Source organism: Poecilia reticulata, chromosome 5 (genome assembly GCF_904066995.2).
Source record: "Poecilia reticulata chromosome 5, P_reticulata-male-v2, whole genome shotgun sequence".
NCBI lineage: Eukaryota > Metazoa > Chordata > Actinopteri > Cyprinodontiformes > Poeciliidae > Poecilia > Poecilia reticulata.
In genome coordinates this window covers 19,062,867-19,082,539 of record NC_088834.1, presented here as the reverse complement: position 1 = coordinate 19,082,539, position 19,673 = coordinate 19,062,867, and the positions used below count along the sequence as shown (strand labels likewise).

The 19,673-nt window shown below is 41.8% G+C and overlaps 1 protein-coding gene across 4 annotated transcripts in view; it reads right to left on the bottom strand.

Annotated features, from left to right (window-relative positions):
- The window catches only part of dip2bb (DIP2 acetate--CoA ligase B (putative)b), a 45,048-nt gene that overhangs the window by 4,101 nt on the left and 21,274 nt on the right, over positions 1 to 19,673 (bottom strand). Inside the window, exons 4-38 of one of the 4 annotated variants that reach the window (XM_017304845.2) lie at positions 19,295 to 19,420; positions 18,834 to 19,181; positions 17,736 to 17,882; positions 17,550 to 17,567; positions 17,032 to 17,151; positions 15,912 to 16,109; positions 15,632 to 15,723; positions 14,819 to 14,929; positions 14,622 to 14,745; positions 13,680 to 13,789; positions 13,434 to 13,536; positions 13,283 to 13,347; positions 12,499 to 12,592; positions 12,296 to 12,415; positions 11,886 to 12,000; positions 11,214 to 11,353; positions 10,281 to 10,417; positions 10,089 to 10,169; positions 9,858 to 9,985; positions 9,263 to 9,377; positions 8,987 to 9,188; positions 6,558 to 6,670; positions 6,290 to 6,313; positions 5,369 to 5,449; positions 5,147 to 5,270; positions 4,925 to 5,046; positions 4,431 to 4,542; positions 3,890 to 3,999; positions 3,161 to 3,291; positions 2,894 to 3,062; positions 2,642 to 2,812; positions 2,253 to 2,314; positions 560 to 617; positions 389 to 463; positions 112 to 286 (exon numbers count right to left, since the gene is read on the bottom strand). In XM_017304845.2, the coding sequence (XP_017160334.2) occupies positions 112 to 286; positions 389 to 463; positions 560 to 617; positions 2,253 to 2,314; positions 2,642 to 2,812; positions 2,894 to 3,062; positions 3,161 to 3,291; positions 3,890 to 3,999; positions 4,431 to 4,542; positions 4,925 to 5,046; positions 5,147 to 5,270; positions 5,369 to 5,449; positions 6,290 to 6,313; positions 6,558 to 6,670; positions 8,987 to 9,188; positions 9,263 to 9,377; positions 9,858 to 9,985; positions 10,089 to 10,169; positions 10,281 to 10,417; positions 11,214 to 11,353; positions 11,886 to 12,000; positions 12,296 to 12,415; positions 12,499 to 12,592; positions 13,283 to 13,347; positions 13,434 to 13,536; positions 13,680 to 13,789; positions 14,622 to 14,745; positions 14,819 to 14,929; positions 15,632 to 15,723; positions 15,912 to 16,109; positions 17,032 to 17,151; positions 17,550 to 17,567; positions 17,736 to 17,882; positions 18,834 to 19,181; positions 19,295 to 19,420 (4,221 nt within the window). The remainder of the gene's footprint in view (positions 1 to 111; positions 287 to 388; positions 464 to 559; positions 618 to 2,252; positions 2,315 to 2,641; positions 2,813 to 2,893; positions 3,063 to 3,160; positions 3,292 to 3,889; positions 4,000 to 4,430; positions 4,543 to 4,924; positions 5,047 to 5,146; positions 5,271 to 5,368; positions 5,450 to 6,289; positions 6,314 to 6,557; positions 6,671 to 8,986; positions 9,189 to 9,262; positions 9,378 to 9,857; positions 9,986 to 10,088; positions 10,170 to 10,280; positions 10,418 to 11,213; positions 11,354 to 11,885; positions 12,001 to 12,295; positions 12,416 to 12,498; positions 12,593 to 13,282; positions 13,348 to 13,433; positions 13,537 to 13,679; positions 13,790 to 14,621; positions 14,746 to 14,818; positions 14,930 to 15,631; positions 15,724 to 15,911; positions 16,110 to 17,031; positions 17,152 to 17,549; positions 17,568 to 17,735; positions 17,883 to 18,833; positions 19,182 to 19,294; positions 19,421 to 19,673) is intronic. The other 3 variants (XM_017304847.2, XM_017304846.2, XM_008410116.3) reach the window with 3 other exon arrangements.

Here is a 19,673-nt window from a genome sequence, read left to right as displayed (position 1 = left end):
CGTCTGATGATCTGTTTTCACAAGCCCTGTATATTCAAACTTACCAACTCCAATCGTCTAATTTCAGTCTAACTTATTTTAAGCTAGTTTGAGTTTGGTCTGCCTCTTTACCTCCACTTGCGTCCAGCAGCTCTGTCCTCTTCACAAATCCCAAGTATCCAGTTCTGGCCCACAAAGTGTGCGGGTCTCCAAAGCTGAGCTTGGTGTTGAAGTGGTCGGCCTGAAGACTCTCCTCGCCGTAGATGGTGTAGTAACCGCTGGCATTGTGAGGGCTGTTCACCCAGATCTGAGGCAGACAAACAAAAAATTGTGTTTGTTCAACCATGGAGTGATTTTATGTTGGTACAAAGACGCTGTCGCCTCAAACGAGCAACTTCAGCCACTTTACCTCCCCCAGGTGAGAATCACCAAGTGGACCTTTGGTCTCTGGGTTCACGATGATCACCCTGACGCCTGGCAGGATCTTAAAGAAATGACAACAATATATCATCGACATGTTTTTGTGTGAGGATTTAGCAAGCCGCTCTGTAACAGTGGAGAACATTTTATGTTTCCCCACCTTGCCAGACTCCATCAGAGGAAGACTCTGAGGTGCTCCTCTCTCCACCAGCCTCACTCTGAAACGCCCGACAACATAAACAGTGAGACACACATTTACAAAAATGCAGAGCCTTAAACCTAAAAGGGACACGAAGCAAAAATATCATCAAGCTACGACTGCAGACCACATATCGCACCCCATTTGTCTGCTCAACAGAAATATAATGCAGGTTACGTCCACAACAGTGTCAGTGGGAGGGACTGAGGCAAGCGTTCCTGCACCAGATGTCTCGAGAGAATTCAGATGTGCAGAACGACCCTTTGACTTTTATAACCTTGCTTGAGGTGCGAGCCATTTACCGTCTTTTTCCATTTTAAAGAGCGGATGTCGCTGCTGCTTGTTAAACCTGCCCGCATTCAACAATCGGTAGAAAAAGAATCCGCAGAGGAAGCCCATCCCACTGCCACTGTAGTGGATTTATCGTGCAGATGTTGAGTCTTTTATTTATTTGACGAGCCAGAGTGGCGGGTTGAAGTGTTTCGTGGTGAGCTGCAGAAGCTGAACAGTGAAAATGGAGTAAATATTATAACAGATTAGGTTTTATAAGTATTATGGAATAATACTTGATTAGTTACCAATCATCGCTTCTTTTAATGGATTTAGAGACCTGCATACAAGATATAAAATATGTCCTAATATGCCTGCCCTCAGTTAATTTGCTAATTTAACAAATTGTGGACATGTAAGTAACTACAGATCTTTTTCATGATATGTATAAATAATTATTATCATTTAATTGTTGCGATTGTGACACTTTTGGCATCAAAAACAGAGCAAAATTAGATCGCTCCTTGTGAATTAAAAGTAAAACTGGTTTTATGCTACGAACAAATAACAAATATCAAAAACCTGAAACGAACACCTTGAACTGGACCGAGCTGTAAAGTTCGGTGAGGTGAAATCTGATCCAGATGGATCAGATTTTGAAATCCCTGCATCCTTTGAACTGACGAGGCGAGGAACCATCTGGCGCATTACCAGAACAAAATCCCAGAGTCTAAAAATCGTGACGGTGTTGGACAAGTTCAGACAGATGGTATGAGTAACTTGTCTTTCTGCGGAGGCTCCGTTAATGCTGGATGACACAGCTTTTACGCCGACATATGCCGTCGTCCATAACGCGTCTTTATCACGGAAGAATATTAAATACTTCGAAGAGACAACGTAAAAATCACAATTTGCATCCTGTTTAAGGCGTATTAAACGACTTAAAGAAAAAAATGTGGCATGTTTTTAAAACAGAAAACGCATTAAAAGATGAATGAGAATGTCAAGTACCTGAGCTTTTATAATAACCAGGAATAGACAAAAAATAATCTAAAACCTTTAAAGGATGTTGAGAACAGATAATACAGAGCATATAAGATAAAGAGGTTTTGAGCTGCTACGGTTAACGGCATCAAATTTAAAGACATCTTTAAGAGGAAAAAACAATCAGAAATTTGATCCTTAACATTATTTTTGTGTATTTTATTCAAAACTCAGGGTAAATGCATTATGCTCATAACAGAAATAGAATCACAGTTTAAAGAGTAAAGTACAATTTCTAACTTATTTTATATTGCCAAAGCTCAGTTTTGAAGCTTAAAAGCGTTGAGTGGTTTAATTAATCACGCAGTTTTAGTTAAAAACGAGCCTCCTGTGCTCCTACCTGTCATGACGTAAAGACTTCATGTCCACATACACCGTGCAGGGATCAGGGCCTGTGGTTCCCTGTGGCACGCACAAAACGTCAGACAGGTTCACACTTTTAATGTTGAAAATCCATATTGAATTATTTCACCGCAAATATAAAATGTGCAAAAAAAAATCTACATAAAGCAAATATAAAATGTGCAAAAAAAAATCTACATAAAGAAACTGGCAGACAACAGGCTTGAGCTAAAGAGACAGTGCCAACCTGTCCTGGGTTAGCATATTTTAAACAGTGAAAATACAAATATTACGAATCCTGGTTTCTTTTTTTGTTTTACAATTGTTCAGACCAGAGGAAGTATGTAAATCAAACTAAGACAGAACAAGTGCTGATGTTTGGTTTACCTGCAGGCAGATAGCAAGGTTAACTCTGGAGCCAAAAGCTGTGCTGACCGCCCTGGACGACAGCCCCACGTCCTTAAACAGCTTGGAGAAGGACTGTGAGAGGGCAAGACGAGGACGCTCCTCCGCTATCACGACGCAGCTCCGCACGCACGACAGGTTCACCCCGCGGGCCTTGAGCACAACCAGACGCGACAATCATATCCAAGTTTGTTCGCCACAAACCCTGATTGTGTGTTGTGTGCAGGCCCTCACCTTCAGTAAGTCGGTCTGAGTGCCCAGTCCTTTAGTGCACAGCTCCATGACGGAGTAGGAGCAGAAAGTGTCCCTGATGCGGTACTGACTGAGCGTGCTCAGCCACAGAGACACGCTGCTCTCCAGCTCAAAGGGAGGGATCAGGATGGACTGGTGGCCAGAGTAAACACTGAAGGTTAAAGTAAAAAAAATTAAATGATGATGAAGATCTGAGGAAAACCAGCACAGACACAAACATAACGTAAAGGAAGCGATGGCTTACTGCACCTTGCAAGGCACCACAAGACGAAGCCCAGACCACAGTAAGGATCCAGACAGATGGCAATTTGGCGAGAAGAGTAAAGCTCACACTGCAGCTTTATGGAGCGACAAAGGGCACTGACTGCTGCGTGAGAGATCTGTGATGAATACACAGAAAAGGTTTTTAACTATTGTTATTTTCTGGTTTCTTTTCAAATACGCTTCCATCTAGAGTTTCGTAACTTCACTAATATGAGGCAATAAAACTTCAAGCTTGTTTTTGTTATGCTAGCAGTTTTATATTTTCATGTCAAGACAAAATCTTAAACTTGATACGGTCATGAAAAGATGAGAAGATCTCAAGTTTGTTTTTTGGTCCAATCACCATTTGATTGTCTAATTATGTAGAGAGAAAAAGATCTCACACTTTTCTTTTTGTGATAAGGTTGTTAATACATCTTTATCTCAAGATGACAAGAAATGTAATTGATTTTATACAGTTTTAGGGTCTGACTATCTGATAACATTTCCTTATTTTTATCACAATAACATAAATAGCTGTCTAGATGAGAACATTCACATTAGATCTCAATCCTGTCTCATGATAACAGTTTTATCTTATGATTATGGCGAGATAGAGTCATCATATACAGGGATAATGACATTTTAAAGTAGTGTTTTTATATCATGATAATCTGACTGTTATATTCTAGAAATGGATTCGATTAGAGACATGCAAAAAGCAGGATCTCCCACCTTGACGCCAGTGAGCATGCCTGTAGTGGAGACGCTGAAGTCCAGATAAGCGATCATCTCTGCTGTGGGAGGTTTGTAGATCTGTGGAGGGCGTCGGCGAGGGAGGTCGTCTGCAAACAGGAACAGAGCAACGCTTTTAAAAGGACGAAAATGCATGTAGGACAGTAAGAAATAAGTACAAAATAATGTTTTGTTAAATAACATTATATGGGTATGTATCTCTCATAACTCATCTTTGGAGATTCTTGTTTTACAGAGAAATAAAAAGTTGCGATGCGAGCGACTGACTGCTGTCGCAACATTCCCGTCCAGGAGGAGCGAACGCTTTAAGTCAACGAAATCTGCTGGGCTTCAGTGCATAGAACATTTCTCTAACCAATTTTAATAATGAACTGAACTTTACTGGACTGCTTGTTAACTCGGATCTATTTGAATACATGTGTGATTGGACTGAACTTTTTCTTTCTCAAGTGCCTTGAGATGACATGTTATGAATTGTCCCTAAATGTTTAAAATGAACTGAATTGGTGGGTTTTATCACCTGTGTCAATGACTGTCGGCCAGGTTTTGATGTTGACGGATGCTGCAGCCTCTTTGGAGCGCAGGATCCTCATGAGGTTCTGCGTGGTGAGGATGCACGCGGCTTTGCTGACCTGGCAACAAAACACAGGTGTGATTCATAAGGAAAGCAGAAGCTGCTGCAGAATTTAAATGAGGAACGAACACCCACACACCCAATCGCGCAACATGATGCTGAATTGTTCAGTTGATGTTGCTGCTGATTTAGATTTGTTTTGTAAACAAGTCGTGCGTTCTTCAGGTCACGCAACTGTTAAACACGAAGAGTTAAAATTTGTCGACAGTCCAGGCATCATTAATGCCCTTTGGAGAGGATGAATGCTTTTCTTTTTGCAAAGCATTGTAAATATCCAAATAAATTAAATATCTCCAAGTTTCTGATTATATCTCAGTATAAATGCTAGCATGATTATTTAAAAGGACCGTGACCGAGAAAACATTTTTAAACAGGCGTACGTCAATGATCATCCGAACAGTCGGCAGAGTGGCTGCCAGGTTCTGCGGGTGCGGAGGCCTGACGTTGACTGGAACGCAGCCGGCGTAGAGACAGCCGTAGAAGGCCGCGATCAAATCGATCCCTGGGGGAAAACATGGAGGACGACCGCACAGTTATAAAAGAATGAAAATTGTTTAAGTCTCATCGTAAGTAATCTTTAGACAGAGTCAGAGGCAACTTGCCAGGAGGATAGAGCAGCACCACGTTCTCCCCGGTGTTGATGCTGCTTTTCTCAGAAAGGGCAGCTGCTATTTTCTCTGCTCTCTTGTGAAGCTGGACGCAGGTCGCCGTCCCAACTGTCACACCCTAAAAGACAAAAAAAAAAAAAGAGGAGATAAAGACACGTAATCTAGAGTAATGCAGAAATCAGTGTTGGGAAAAGCCGGACAGGAGTAACTTTGTACCTTTGCATTAAGGAGAACGTACAGAACATGGTCTGGGTCAGTCTGGGCCCTCCACTGAAGAGCTTCAGTCAAATACTGATGCTGCAATTTGGTAAGAAAACTAATGAACAGCAGCACATCTATAGAAGCACAAAGAATTACACAGGGCAAATCCTGATGGGAGTAAAATAAAGTGGCGCGTAGAGGCTGCACAGCTCGGTGACAAACAATCCAACATAAATATCCAACATAATGTATAACTCTCACTTTGAGTCAGAGGTGGGTAGAGAACCCAAGAATTGTACTCGAGTAAGAACAGAACCACTTCAATATATTTTACTAATCTCAGAGTAAAACGTATCCTCCAAGAAATTACTCAAGCAAGAGTAAAAAAAGTATTTGGTAAAGAGATCAAAACATCAGTCGTTTAATATTAAAAAAAAAAAAAAACATCATCAAACAGATCAAAATATAAGGTTGTGTGGAAAAAGTTGGTATTTCAAGGAGCTAAATGAAAACTAATTCATATAAATAACATAATTACAAAAAACAAAATCAGACGAAAGAAAATATTTCCAATTCAGTTTCTTTCAATATAAAATGTATTAAACTTGAACAAAAACTGAAAGTGTGTGGCTGGATCTGCTTAACTTTTATTTATAATCGTTTGCTCTTCATTCAGTGAAAAAGTCCAGCAGAGTAAAAATACTCCTAAAAGTAATTCCCCCCCCCCAAAAGTTACTCAATTAAATGCAACTAGTTACTACCCAACTCTGCTCTGAGTCAACACAGCTTACAGCCACTTGGGTGTGAGAGGTAGTGAACATCAGAGGATGCATATCTTATAAAAATCAAACAAGCATGCACCACAGCACAGGTTAACACGTGACCAGAATAAACACGGGTGTGGGGAGTCATGCCAGAGAGAACTGCAGTTCTTACCATCACAGTGGGCCACATACAGAGCTACATCCAAAAAAAAAAAAAACACGGAGCAGAAGGAAAGAAGAATCCAGATTTTTCTGTAAAACAAGCCTTTGGATCTACTGTGGCAGTCGATAGTATCCAATCATCACTTTTATAACTCTAACACCAAATATTGAGTATCAAATGTATCATCATTCCTGCAGCTTATGTAGCAGCAGGTGCTGTTAGTAATTCAATAGATTAGGATCTAGCGTTTGGTTGGACACGTGGGTTAAAGTCCTACCTTTCGGACCAGATCCTGGTCTTCGATCATGCCCAGATCCCTCCCTACAGCCTGGGCGATCCGCTTCCCCGCCACCAGGTTCCCCACCATGACGGACGCAGGACCGACTCCGACTACGAAAGAGGAAAACATCGGTAAGCATTGAAAACCCAACGCAGAGCTGACATAAAGAGATTTTCTTTTTATTCACAGTTAATTATGATTAATGAACTAAATGCAGTTCTTGTTTTAATGTAGCACGAGAGTAACACAAATATACAAATGTCAATATAGAGGAAAAGAAAATCTTATCAACATTGCTGCAAATCAAGTACTAAACAATAACATCTTAATAACATCAGGATTCAGGAGAAACGGAAGCCAAAATAATCCCTGAGATTAAAAACTGTATTTTCTTTCACAATTGGATTATTTACCTTCCCAGCAGAGGGTGAAGTAATTATGTTAACTATCATCAACTAGCATCTTACAATCAAGTACCCTGGATGTTTTTACTGACATGAGTGTACAATATACATCTTAATTTACTTTTCATACCCCCACAGTTACTGTAACAGGATTTACATCTAAAACAAAATATATATATATATATATATATATATTTCAACTCAAATTTACACAAGTTAGCACTTTATGATTTCAATATGTTAGGAACCAGATATTTATTGACCATAATATGCATTTATACCTTTGCATTGTTATTTCTAACATGCTTTTACTGTTGCATTTAAGATGATCCTAATCTTTGTGTACATTTTTTATTTTTTGGCCACTATATTGCCAAATTTAGTCAACAAAAAGTAGCACAACGGATTGATGTACAGTACAGTCATGGCCAAAAGTTTTGAGAATGATTCAAATGTTAATATTTACAAAGTCTACTGCTTCTGTTTTAATAATGGCAATTTGCATAAACTCCAGAATGTTATAAAGAGTGATCAGCTTAACAGCAATTAATTGCAAAGTCAATATTTGCCTAGAAAATGAACTTTATCCCCCAAAACACACTTCAGCTTCATTGCAGCCCTGCCTTAAAAGGTCCAGCTAACATCGTTTCAGTGATTGCTCCATTAGCACAGGTGTGGGTGTTGATGAGGACAGGGCTGGAGATCAATCTGTCACGATTAAGTAAGAATGACACCACTGGACACTTTAAAAAGAGGCTGGTGCTTGGCATGGTTCTTCTGTGAACCATGGTTATCTCTAAAGAAACACGTGCAGTCATCATTGCACTGCACAAAAATGGCCTAACAGGGAAGAGTATCACAGCTAGAAAGATTGCACCTCAGTCAACTATCTATCGCATCATCAAGAACTTCAAGGAGAGAGGTTCCATTGTTGCCAAAAAGGCTCCAAGGCGCCCAAGAAAGACCAGCAAGCGCCAGGACCGTCTCTTAAAAGTGTTTCAGCTGCGGGATCGGGCTACCAGCAGTGCAGAGCTTGCTCAGGAATGGCAGCAGGCAGGTGTGAGTGCATCTGCACACACTGTGAGGTGGAGACTCTTGGAGCAAGGCCTGGTCTCAAGGAGGGCAGCAAAGAAGCCATTTCTCTCCAGGAAAAACATCAGGGACAGACTGATATTCTGCAAAAGATACAGGGAGTGGCCTGCTGAGGACTGGGGTAAAGTCATTTTCTCTGATGAATCCCCTTTCCGATTGGGACATCTGGAAAACAGCTTGTTGGGAGAAGACGAGGTGAGCGCTACCACCAGCCTTGTCTCATGCCAACTGTAAAGCATCCTGAAACCATCCATGTGTGGGATTGCTTCTCAGCCAAGGGAGTCGGCTCTCTCACAGTCTGGCCTAAAAACACAGCCATGAATAAAGAATGGTACCAGAATGTCCTCCGAGAGCAACTTCTCCCAACGGTCCAAGAGCAGTTTGGTGATGAACAATGCCTTTCCCAGCATGATGGAGCACCTTGCCATAAAGCAAAGGTGATAACTAACTGGCTCAGGGAACAAAACATAGAGATTTTGGGTCCATGGCCTGGAAACTCCCCAGATCTTAATCCCATTGAAAACTTGTGGTCAATCATCAAGAGACGGGTAGACAAACAAAAACCTAGGAATTCTGACAAAATGCAAGCATTGATTGTGCAAGAATGGACTGCTATCAGTCAGGATTTGGTCCAGAAGTTGATTGAGAGCATGCCAGGGAGAATTGCAGAGGTCCTGAAGAAGAGGGGTCAACACTGCAAATATTGACTTGCTGCATTAACTCATTCTGTCAATAAAAGCTTTTGTTGCTCATAATATGATTGCAATTGTATTTCTGTATGTGATGAAAACATCTGACATACACACATGAAAACCAGAGGGCAGCAGATCATGGGAAAATATAATATTTGTGTCATTCTCAAAACTTTTGGCCATAACTGTACGTAGATAGACAATAACAATGAGTGAGTACTTCTTTTGTCAGACTCACCCGGCTGCTTCTGGCGGGGCTTCGGCAGGTTGGTGACGCACGTATGGGGGCACATCAGGATGTTGCAGGGGTGCAAGTTCCCATCCAAGAAGAACTGCTTGGTGTCGGAGATGTGGATGCCGCCGAGGGGTGTTTTGGGCAAGGTGTTGGCCGGGACCAGAGCCAGACAGTAAAGGCCAACCTGGTGGATGCTGTCGATGGCCTGGAGGGGGAAGCCAGGAAACCAAGTCAAACGTTGCTCGCTTGAAAACGGTAATTAAGACGTTTCTCGTTTACCTGAAGCACTCTGCTCATCCACTGGAAGCTGTCCTCCTCGCTGGCGTCTGGCCTTTGCTCCGCGACAATTACGACCCTCTCATCGTAGAACACGGTGACTGAAAACACGGCGATCCTGACGTAGAAATAGAAACAGAAACAAGAACAAATAGTGGAGACTTTTCAGAGAATTCAGAAACAGTTTGACATAGAAGGACTACAGAAAAAGTATCCATGTCCCTTTAGTAACTCACATAAATAAACCAACATAAAGTAGTTCAGAAGACAATATATTGTTGACTGCACAATTGTACTGGATTTTATTCAGGGGACTGAAGACAAACAGGTCAAACTTATCAGATTTATTCTCAATATTTTTTATCACGCATTATTTTTCTCCACTTCACAATTATGCAACACTTTACATTCATTCCCAGTAAAATAAGTTAAAGTCTGTGATTATGAAGTGAAGAGACATGAAAAGGTTTGCGACGAACTGAACTGTCCAACTGCATTTTTTTCTTTTTACATGCTATGTTTGCTTTCAGCCACTAGATGTCAGTGGTGACAAAGAGAGAAATCAACAGTGACACACGGTGAAACATGCATTGTCTACCTTCCACGGTACACTGTCTTGACCGGCTCTACGGCCAGAGCGGTGGCCACCAGGTCGTCGGCGTTGTGCCTCCGGCTGCTCACCATCAGTAAGCCTTCTATCTTCCCCACCACAAAGATCAAACTGCCCTGTGAAGGCGGGAGGAGTGGCGAAAAAGCTGAGTCAGTATCCTGCATGTTCAGGGAGCCATGGTTTCACACGACTAGAGATGATATAATGAGTTGTACTTACTGGGCCAACAAACCCCAGGAGTCCTGACCGCACAAATGGAATCTCTCCAATAGGAACTCCATTAGCGTTAACCGGTATCACCTGAGCACATTGCAGAGAGAAAGCCACATTAAACAGCTCCTTTCCTGTCAGCACACACACACACATACACACACAGCAGGCTGTTGGATCATCTCCCCCCCTCACACATACCTCAAAGGTGTTTTTGGTGAGTCCAGGCAGGCCATAGTACATCGTGCCTCCAGCACGGGAGTTGATTATTATCTCTCCTATCTCGTCGGTTTTACACAACTGAGGAGGCCCGTCTGGCCTAACTATACACATCAGAGCTGAAGGTACAAAAGAGGAAACCATGAAATAACTAGAATGCCTTAAACAATGACACTGAGCGTACCGGCTGTAATCCTGATGCCTTTCTGTCAGGGACATCAGCTAAATCTATGTCTTCTGCAGTTAAGTATGGGATTTGTTTGACCGCACTAACATGACGTGTCAGATGACTTGTTCCAAATTGATAGAGGTACAAAAAGCAGCAGAACCAACTGCATGTGAGTAGAAGCTGTTGAGATAGTTTCTACAAACCTGGAATAAATGAGAACCTGCTTACTTCAGCTGCTGCATGTTGTTGCCATCCAGAAAAATTAAAAAAGTTCTACAAAAATATGAACATGTGCCATCTCTGTAGCGTCATGAACCGACTCACTGGACTGCCGTGTCTCAAAAATAGCTCATATAAAGTTTTAAAAAGCAGAAATGATTCAGTTCAGTTTGTATTGAGAGTTTAAAACATGTGTGAAACACTACAGTCCCCGACACCATTCTTTTAAATGATCTATTGTAACCAGCTGGTTAATGCCCGTTTTGTTTTGCTTGGATTCAGGACCTGGAAAAGTGATTTGTCGCAACCAAACATAAAAATTTATGACTGATGTCTCATTGTGCGTTCTTCTGACTAACTATTTTCTTCATGCAGTGGCATTCCAGACGGCACCAGCACCAGACAGCAAGATGGTACTTTTACGTGTTTATGTTCCAGTTAATTTTGATGTGGCTTTGTTGCAGCTTCCTCTAAACTCTGTATTCGCATGACACTTATTTTATATGCATGCTTCCCTCTGTCCTCACCCCCAGGCATGACGTGTCCAACATCTTGTACGGTCAAGGCAGAGTTCTTGTCCTCGGTGTTGACCCGGATGACCCCGTAACTCAGGCCGCCCATGGAGAGGATGGCCCGCGCGGGGAGGGGCGCGCCTGGGACTCCCGGCCTAAAGAAAACGAAAATTCAATTAAATATTTGCAATTACATCCATCTCACCTCTTTGGTTACCATGTTTAACTATCAGCCAATGTGCAAGTGTGCATTTTCATCCATAAAAACCAACTGAGGTTGTTGTGTCTTTCATAGATTAATTATGTTACTTTGTGGCTCTGGTGGTAAAAAAATTCATTCTTCACACTCTTGACCCTTTCTGCAGCAGCTACCATTATAAACTCATAATCTGAAATCTCTTTTTTTAAGATATTCCTCTTAAAAGGTCACGTCTGCTCTCATTAACTGGACGATAACTCTAGTTAGATTTTAAAATATCAGACATGTAAAGCAGAACTGCAACCGTCTGCAGAAAATAGAGAAAACTAAAAGCATTTTATGTCCTCGGTTGGTGTCCGTTAATAGGCCCCTGGCTTAGTGAGCTTGGTTAAAATTAAGATAAGGCAACGTATCCATCTTGTTCAGGTTATTTTTGTTTCCCATCCTAAAGTCCACAAAAACAATGTTAAAAACAAAGGAAAAGTGACCTGCGGATAGCTACTGTCATGGCCTCAGGGGAGGCGGCACAGGGGCAGATAACTTCAGGCTTTAGTCCATGAGACTGAAACAGATTCAGGAAGGCATCACAGGAAGAGACAGACCCTGGAAAAGAACAGATTCAAAATGTTACATCAAATCCATGTGGGTCTGCAACAAGGCATGTTGAACGATTTTAATTTCAAAATGCCACATTTTGCCCCCAAAAAATACATTTATAGTAGGTTTTTGGTCAATTTTAAAGCACAAACACAAATGGAAACAAATATATTCATTTTTAAATTCTTTCTTCCATTTTTATGCAGACCTGGAAAAAAAAACTTAAAATAAACTCCAGACTCCTTCAGACATGCTTAGAACCAGGAGTTCAACCAAAGCGGGTTTTTCCAGATTTACTCACAGGGGTTAGCACCATCAGCGACAATGAGCATTCGCAGCGAAGCCAGGCTGACATCTCTCTGGTCCCGATGAGCCATCATGGCCCAGTGCAGATCACGGCACTTCACCAAAGCAACGCGAGCTGCAGAGCAGGAAGACAAAAACACCAAGTCACACGGGATTTTACATCAACGAGGCTCGAAGCGAAAGACTGACGTCGACTACCTTTATTCATGTGGACCCTCTGCACCCAGGAGAGAGGACAAGCTTTCATTACGGCATAGGGAACACTGATGGTGTGTATCCTGTTCATTACAGCCTGGAACAAAAAACAAACAAAAAACACACACCCGGAAAAACAGAGTAAAGTTTAGCTGGAGGCAAACAACAAGGCGGCATTCTTACATTTTGATGTTTTCAACTGTTATAATTGTCATCTGTTAAAATGTTATAATCAGATTTATTGTTTAATTTATTATTTTCCTTTTATGTTTTACCGTTTTTTCCAGACGTTTCTTGATCTGAAGGAAAGGAAGCTGAACTTTCACTGATCACAATCTAATTTTAAGACTAGGCTTTTTTTTTTTTAGTTGTCTGTTCTTGATGAACTTTCTTTATAAGAGTGGCTTTAGTTTTGTAGAAACATCTAGTTATTCTGCTATTGGCTAATGCTGCTGGACGGTACACTGACCACATCCCCTCTCTCAACTACCTGCCATCAATTCTCCAATTCTGCATTATTTACAGTTAATCCTGATGTTTTTTTTACTATAAGGAGCCACTGATGGAAATAACAATGCCATTAACTTTGTCTATTCTCTTTGTTTTGTTGAGGGTTCTTTTTCTTCCTGAAGAAATATCTATTGTTTAATGCTTCTGTGTTTCTTTCTTCAATAAAGCCAGGAACAGTGACAGTGACTCCTCTGTTAGGGGCTCCGGGTGTTTTTAGAAGAGTTACTTCACTTAAACCTGCACATTGCATGAATTTATTCAGAGGGAAAACACTCACAGTGAGAACACCGTGCCATAAGCCCATGTCCTTTTTGAAGTCCAGGACATTCACTAAAGTTTCCCCTTAAAACAGAAACACAAAGAAGGTGGTAAACATTTTGCCGTTCGATGTGTCGTGCGTACGACGCCGCCACCAGTCATCCACTCACCCTCGCAGTAGTTGCAGGCCTGGGTCAGCGCTTGACAGTGGGTCAGCATGGCCACTTTAGAGACGGCCACCCCAACCACCGTGCCCTCTTTACTGGCCTTGTACTTCACACAGAGGGAGCAAAATGCGGTCAGAAAGGTGCAAACATGTCCTCAAACATGCTGAAATGAATTATCAATAGGATTAGATGGGTCGTTCAGGCTACAATCGGAATCGGGAGGGGAGTCGGCGAGCCTAGCTCTGTTACCTCGATGTATGCAGGATCAGTGTTCGCCGTGGGGATGTGCGGCTGCCAGTCTTTGGACGGCTTGGTCAGGTATTTAGAGTCTGTTATCACCCACTTCATTCGAGGCCAACCTGGCAAAGAGCATCATCAGGAAACTGGAAGTTAAACGTTTAGATTAAAATCATTTGGAGATTTCACTAGAAAGGCACCGTCCATTTTATTTCCAAGCAGTTTAAAGTAGGAACCACCAAGACTAAGCTACTTACTGCTTTATAAGTAGTAAGTAGGAGAGTTGACTAGTACATAATAAAAACATGCTTCAGGCTTGATTATTTAGAGATTGACTGTTCTGTTCAAGAAATCCTTCAAAATGCAACGTTTAAAATCTTGTATTGGAGTTTTTATTAGGAGAGCAACAGCGACGATGTGACGCCCGAAGCCTCTCTCGCTCTTTATTTGATTTAGCTGAGATAGAAGCACGGCAGTCAAATCGGATAAAACCGAAGAGTTAGTTGTTGGTTCAGGGGAGATCGTTATTTATAGGCTGACAAGACACTTTGATATCTGCGGAAAAAAAGTAACACCAACAAAACCCCTCATTTCAATCTACACGACGCAGCTCACCACCATAAAGAAGAGCTTCGAGGTTCTCTGGACTAAAATACAGAACATTTAACTTTTTTTTTTTACCACACAGAACCAAGATAGAGCATTACTGAACTGCCTGGACTTATTCTAAGTATATTCCTAACATTACTCTGGCCCTGGTAGTTCACCTCTTCTGTCTTACTTGGTTCAAATGAGAATCTGCTTTAATTAAACATTTAGTTTAATAGAAAGATGCTGAAAATACTTTACTGGTCCTTTTATTGGTAAAATTCTTTGTTTTAAGGCATATCTTTTAGTAAGTGCATTATATTCTTCTCTGGACATATCTCTGCACACTCCAGGCACCTTCCATACCTTTGAATTGCAGTATTTCACCAGTGGGGGTCTTCGGCAGACCTTTCAGGCAGATCTCGCTCGTCAGAGCCAGACCGACTCCACAGCTGCCGAGCAGGAAGCCCACCTGGCTGATGCCTGCATCCTAAAAACACAGTGTGCAGTTAATCACAAAATATACGTCTAAATGAGCCTGTTTGCTGTGGAGGGTTTCATACCTTGCGAGACAGCGGTACCTCAATGGGTACAGGTATGACTTCAGCCAGGAGGCAGCCGTAGAAGGCCACCCAGAACATTCCTGGGTCGCTGTTTGGATACACCAGCGCCACCTACCGAGACAGTAACTTTCCCTTTAGGATTGCTTTCTGTCTCGACTTCTATTGATTGTGCAAAAAACTCTGCGGGATCCCTGGAGAAACTATTCTCATCCTTAGTTTTGTCTTTACAGAGAAACAAAAAGCGGGGAGCACTTGAAGCAATATCTGTGTCTAATGACTTTGTCCTGTCAACAGATCCTACAGAACCACCTGCAGTCTCTGTATTTTTTCTCAGATTTACTTTATACCATTGGACTCTAATTAAGGGACATTTGTAGGTGATTGCTATCACTGGATTTTACTTTGGCTTCAGAGCAAATGGGACTAAATACAAATGAAAAATAAAGGTATTACATGTTAATACAAGTTTGTATCTTTTCCCTTCAACTTTACAATCATGCACTTCTTTTTGTCAGTCTGTCACATAAATTCTCAATAAATCGCAAGAAAAACTGTGTTTTTATGATGAAATACTAAAAAGTGTAAAAGGTTTGAACAGTGTTGCAATAAATCAGACCTTCTAACAAGTGGAAATATGATAAGCACATTTTTCAATTTACTTGTAACTAGATTTTAAGGATTTGGCTTGTTGTTAAAATGGTACTGAATCTTCACAGCTAATGTTGGAGGTTTACAGGTATTTAAAAAAAATGCCTGCAGCACATTTTCCTGTCCTAATAATCCTCTACTGTGTCTGCGTGTCTGCTGCCTCACTTTGTCTCCGGGTTTGAGGATTTGCTCGTTCTTGGTGCCCAGCTTGTTCAGGAGTGTGTACGCCAGCTTCACGCTGCGACTCCACAGCTTCCCTAGCACACAGAAGGTGGGGAGGAGGCGACACGTTACCACGGCCAAAGCAACCTCATGTCACGGATAAAACACAGTTTTTACATTTTCAGTAAGGCTTTCAGGCAGATTTAAAAAAAACACACAAACAAACACAGACTTAACCAAAAACCTTAAATTCTTGGTCATACACTTGAATCTTGTGTCTCACCATAAGTCAGGGTGTAGAGAGGCTTGCCCGTGATGTCCAGAGCAGTGAGAGCGGGGCTCTTTCCCTGAGTGGCCCCCCAGCGGGCCAACGCCGCCTGCAGGGCTGGTGGCCAGTTGCTGACCACTCCCAGAGGCTCCCCTTTCACCGGGATGATCTGACGGCCCTCCGGCCGGGGAGTGTTAGGGTCCGGCTGGGGCACTGTGATGAGCAGAGACCACAGACGGTTTTTGGGTAGGTTACAGACTCTCTTTACTAGGACATCAAAAAAAAAAAAGTCAAGCCAAATGCATTCATTACAGCTTGCAGATACTGTCCCTACTGTCCACCTATAATCTTCTTTATTCATGCAGAGACAGGACACGTGTGATGTCATCAGACATGCACCGCCCTGAAGCTACATTTACTAAGTAAAGGAAAACAAAATCAGGACTTTATGTGCAAACCAGAAATAAGTAGACAGAGTTAATAATGTTATGTAATGTAATTAATTTTAAGAGTGAACAGCAAAAAAGATTGTTAGTTTATTCATTTATTTAGAGAGTACCACATTTACTTATTGCGCCCATGGCATAACAAACCAAACGGAAAAAAGGCAAACAATAATTTTTAAATGTCTGCCCAGGAGGCGGTGCTTGGAATATTTAATGATCTTAAGAAAATAAGCTCCACTGCACTGATCTAGAATTTGCTGGCTACAGATTACATTTGTAAACGTTTCCATAAAGACTTAAACACTTCCTACTCACTTATGGAGTTCCTCAGGGTTCAGTGCTTGGATCATAGGGATCAATTATGCTTACAATTATTTATTTTTTGTAAAGGTTGATTATTCCAGTTAGACTGAAACATGTGAAAGTGTTGCATTTTAAGAACTTCATAAAAAAAATGTCACTTTTTGTTGCTAAAAACACAAACATTGAAACACCTCCAACAATGCAAAAAAAAGTGTGCATAAATGACATTACATAACACTAAATTATAACATTATCTTATTGCTACATTTACTATCCACTAATGTGAACCCAGATGGTTTTCTGTTCACGTTTATGGATAAAGTGAACAGAACTCGATAAACTCGACTTCAGGGTCAGGGGTCAATGAGTTCTCTGAGCTAGTATACCTTGGACGATCTCCTCAGAGTCATCAGTGAAGAACTCGCTGAGCGGGGGTCTCTTAGGCCTCTTCAGAGTGTTTAGCAGCTGCTGGATCTTTGTGGAAACTCTGCTGCTCACAGGAACTCCTGTGGAGAGGGTAAAGGTGGAAACACACGAGAATTGAAGCAGTGACATTTCACAGCTCTAGCAAACATTACGATACATCAGGATGTGTTCAAATGCCTTAAAATCTTATCATCTGCTGTTCTTCATTCCATTTCATAAGTTTTAGAATGGGTTTGGGCTTTTAATCAGCATTAACTTCGACAATGGGGCAATGAAAAGCAGCAGCAGCTCTAGGTGGGTGTCATCGATACTGGGAAAACACAGAGAGATCTGGGAGAAAGGTTTTCGGTCTCAGGGTCACACATGAGGATTGTTTGTTGTATTCCCTTCTATGATCATCCAGTACAAACGACAGGGAGAGTGAGGGTTCACCAGGAAACAGGAGATAAGAGGCTGTGGTTATGAAAAGTGTCCTTACTCTGCATATTACCTCTCCCTGTTAGCCAGTCAAATAAGGATCAAAAAGACAAAAAAAAACATTAACTCTGATGCATGTGATACAAAAGATGAAAATCAACACCTTTCTCATGAAAGAGAAATAGGCAAATGTTAATAAAAAAGACGCCTAGGCTTAGGTTTGGCCACTGTGTGGCGTAGCCGTTACCATCGGCGGTCTCCATCATGCTGGAGCGGCTGTGGCCGCGGCTCATCCCTCGGACGACGGCGTTGGAGGGCAGGTCCACCCGCGGGCCTCTGGATGGGGGCGCCACAGCCGTCACATCTGGAGGAGGGGCGGAGTTCTCAGAAGGAGCTGAAAAGAAAATGAAGTGCAAACAAGTTTCACTGGAAAGAAGCAAGAAACAAGTAAGCGTGAGGACTAGATACGGCGAAATGTTTCGTCAAACCCCAGAGACAAAACATTGGAGTTATTTTATTTGAAGGTAAGATTTACTTATTTCTTCAGGGTGCAGATTACTTTCTTTTAACATATTTATTAATTAGGCAACATTGGGTGTGCTGTGGTGATGCAATGGTTAAGCACAACCCACATATGGAGGCCTTAGTCCTTGATGTGGCTGTCGCAGGTTCGATTCCCGGCCTGGTGACCTCTGCCGCATGTCTTCCCCCTCTCTCATTACCCACTTTACTGTCAATTAACTATCAAATAAAGGTCACTAGAGCCAAAACAAATCTTAAAAAAATAAATAAATTAGGCAACATTACTAATAAGCACAAAGTATAGTTTCTACTGTTATGCCGAGTATCACTTCTAGTTTAGTAAAGGCCAACAAAATATACAAGGAAGTCGTCGTTTACAAAAGCAGGTAACTTTATACTTTCTGCTTCCAAATTGAGAAAAATAAAACGATGATCTCAAAATGTCCAATAAACTCTAGTGAATCTAGTGAATAATAATGAGTTTGCGTTACTTGGACATCCAGTACTCCCGTGAGGAGTGTTAGATTTATGTTCTACATTCTTTTTTACCTCAAATGTAAAATGTATCATAACTCGACAATCAGGACAGCAGACAACAGCAGCAGTGAATAAAAACGTTTGATAAAGCTGTAATGTAGCTGAAAAACATCTTCTTAGTTTATTAAACAGATTTTTAAAGAGAAATTCACCGCTCATCACAAAGTAAAGAAGTTTCACATTAGACTTCTCAGGGTCCCTTAAGCAAACTTTGACTGTGTGAGCAACTTGTAGGACAAATGCAACACTTTTGTGTCCATGAATGTTTCATCAAACCCTTCCTCACCAATGCGACTGTGAGCCAGCATGTCCGCCACGGCTGAAGCGCGGCTCTGCTCCTGAGGCTGGCGGTGAGGTTGCTGCTGAGGTTGCTGCTGCTGCTGGGGCTGATGGTGAGGCTGATACAGCGGCTGGTACTGCGGCTTGTACTGAGGCTGAGGCTGGCTCTGCGCCTGAGGCTTGGCCTCACCGTGCGACATGGTGGAGGACGCGGAGGATGAGGTGGAGGAGCCCTGGGCAGAGCGGTTCATCCAGTAGTCCGAGCTCTGCAGGTTGGGATGGACTTGAGGCTGAGGAGCGGCCGCCGAAGACTGCCTGCGTGCAGACGTCTCATCTTCAGACCCTGACGAGGAATCTGTGAAAGACCAAAAAAGAAAGAAAGAAAGAGATCATGTTTAGTTTAATACGTTGATGTCTGAATTTACAGCCGCATTGAAAGAGAGACAAAAGACTTCTTCTGGGCATTACCTGGTGGTGTGCGGGTTTCAATGGGGGACTGCACATAAGTGGAGCGCCGCTTGGTTGGCATTGGCAGCGCCATTTTTTCCTCTTTGTTTTTAGCCAGTGCAGCTTGGACAGCCTCTGTATGGATATCTGCACAGGCAGAGGAAAAAGGACACACCTTGAGTCCAATGCACTGTAGTTCTGAGGCAAAAGACAACAAGAAAAACAAATAAAAAAAAGAAAAAAAATCAACTTAAATGGACTTAAAGTTTGAGGTTTTGCTGTTAAAACCCGTGGCCTTTGCAGGCCAACTTGCTAAAAATGGGACTTCTAGATTCATAAGGTGTGAACACAGCAAAAAAAAAAAATTTTTTATCATTGACACATAGATGTTCTTTTTCCA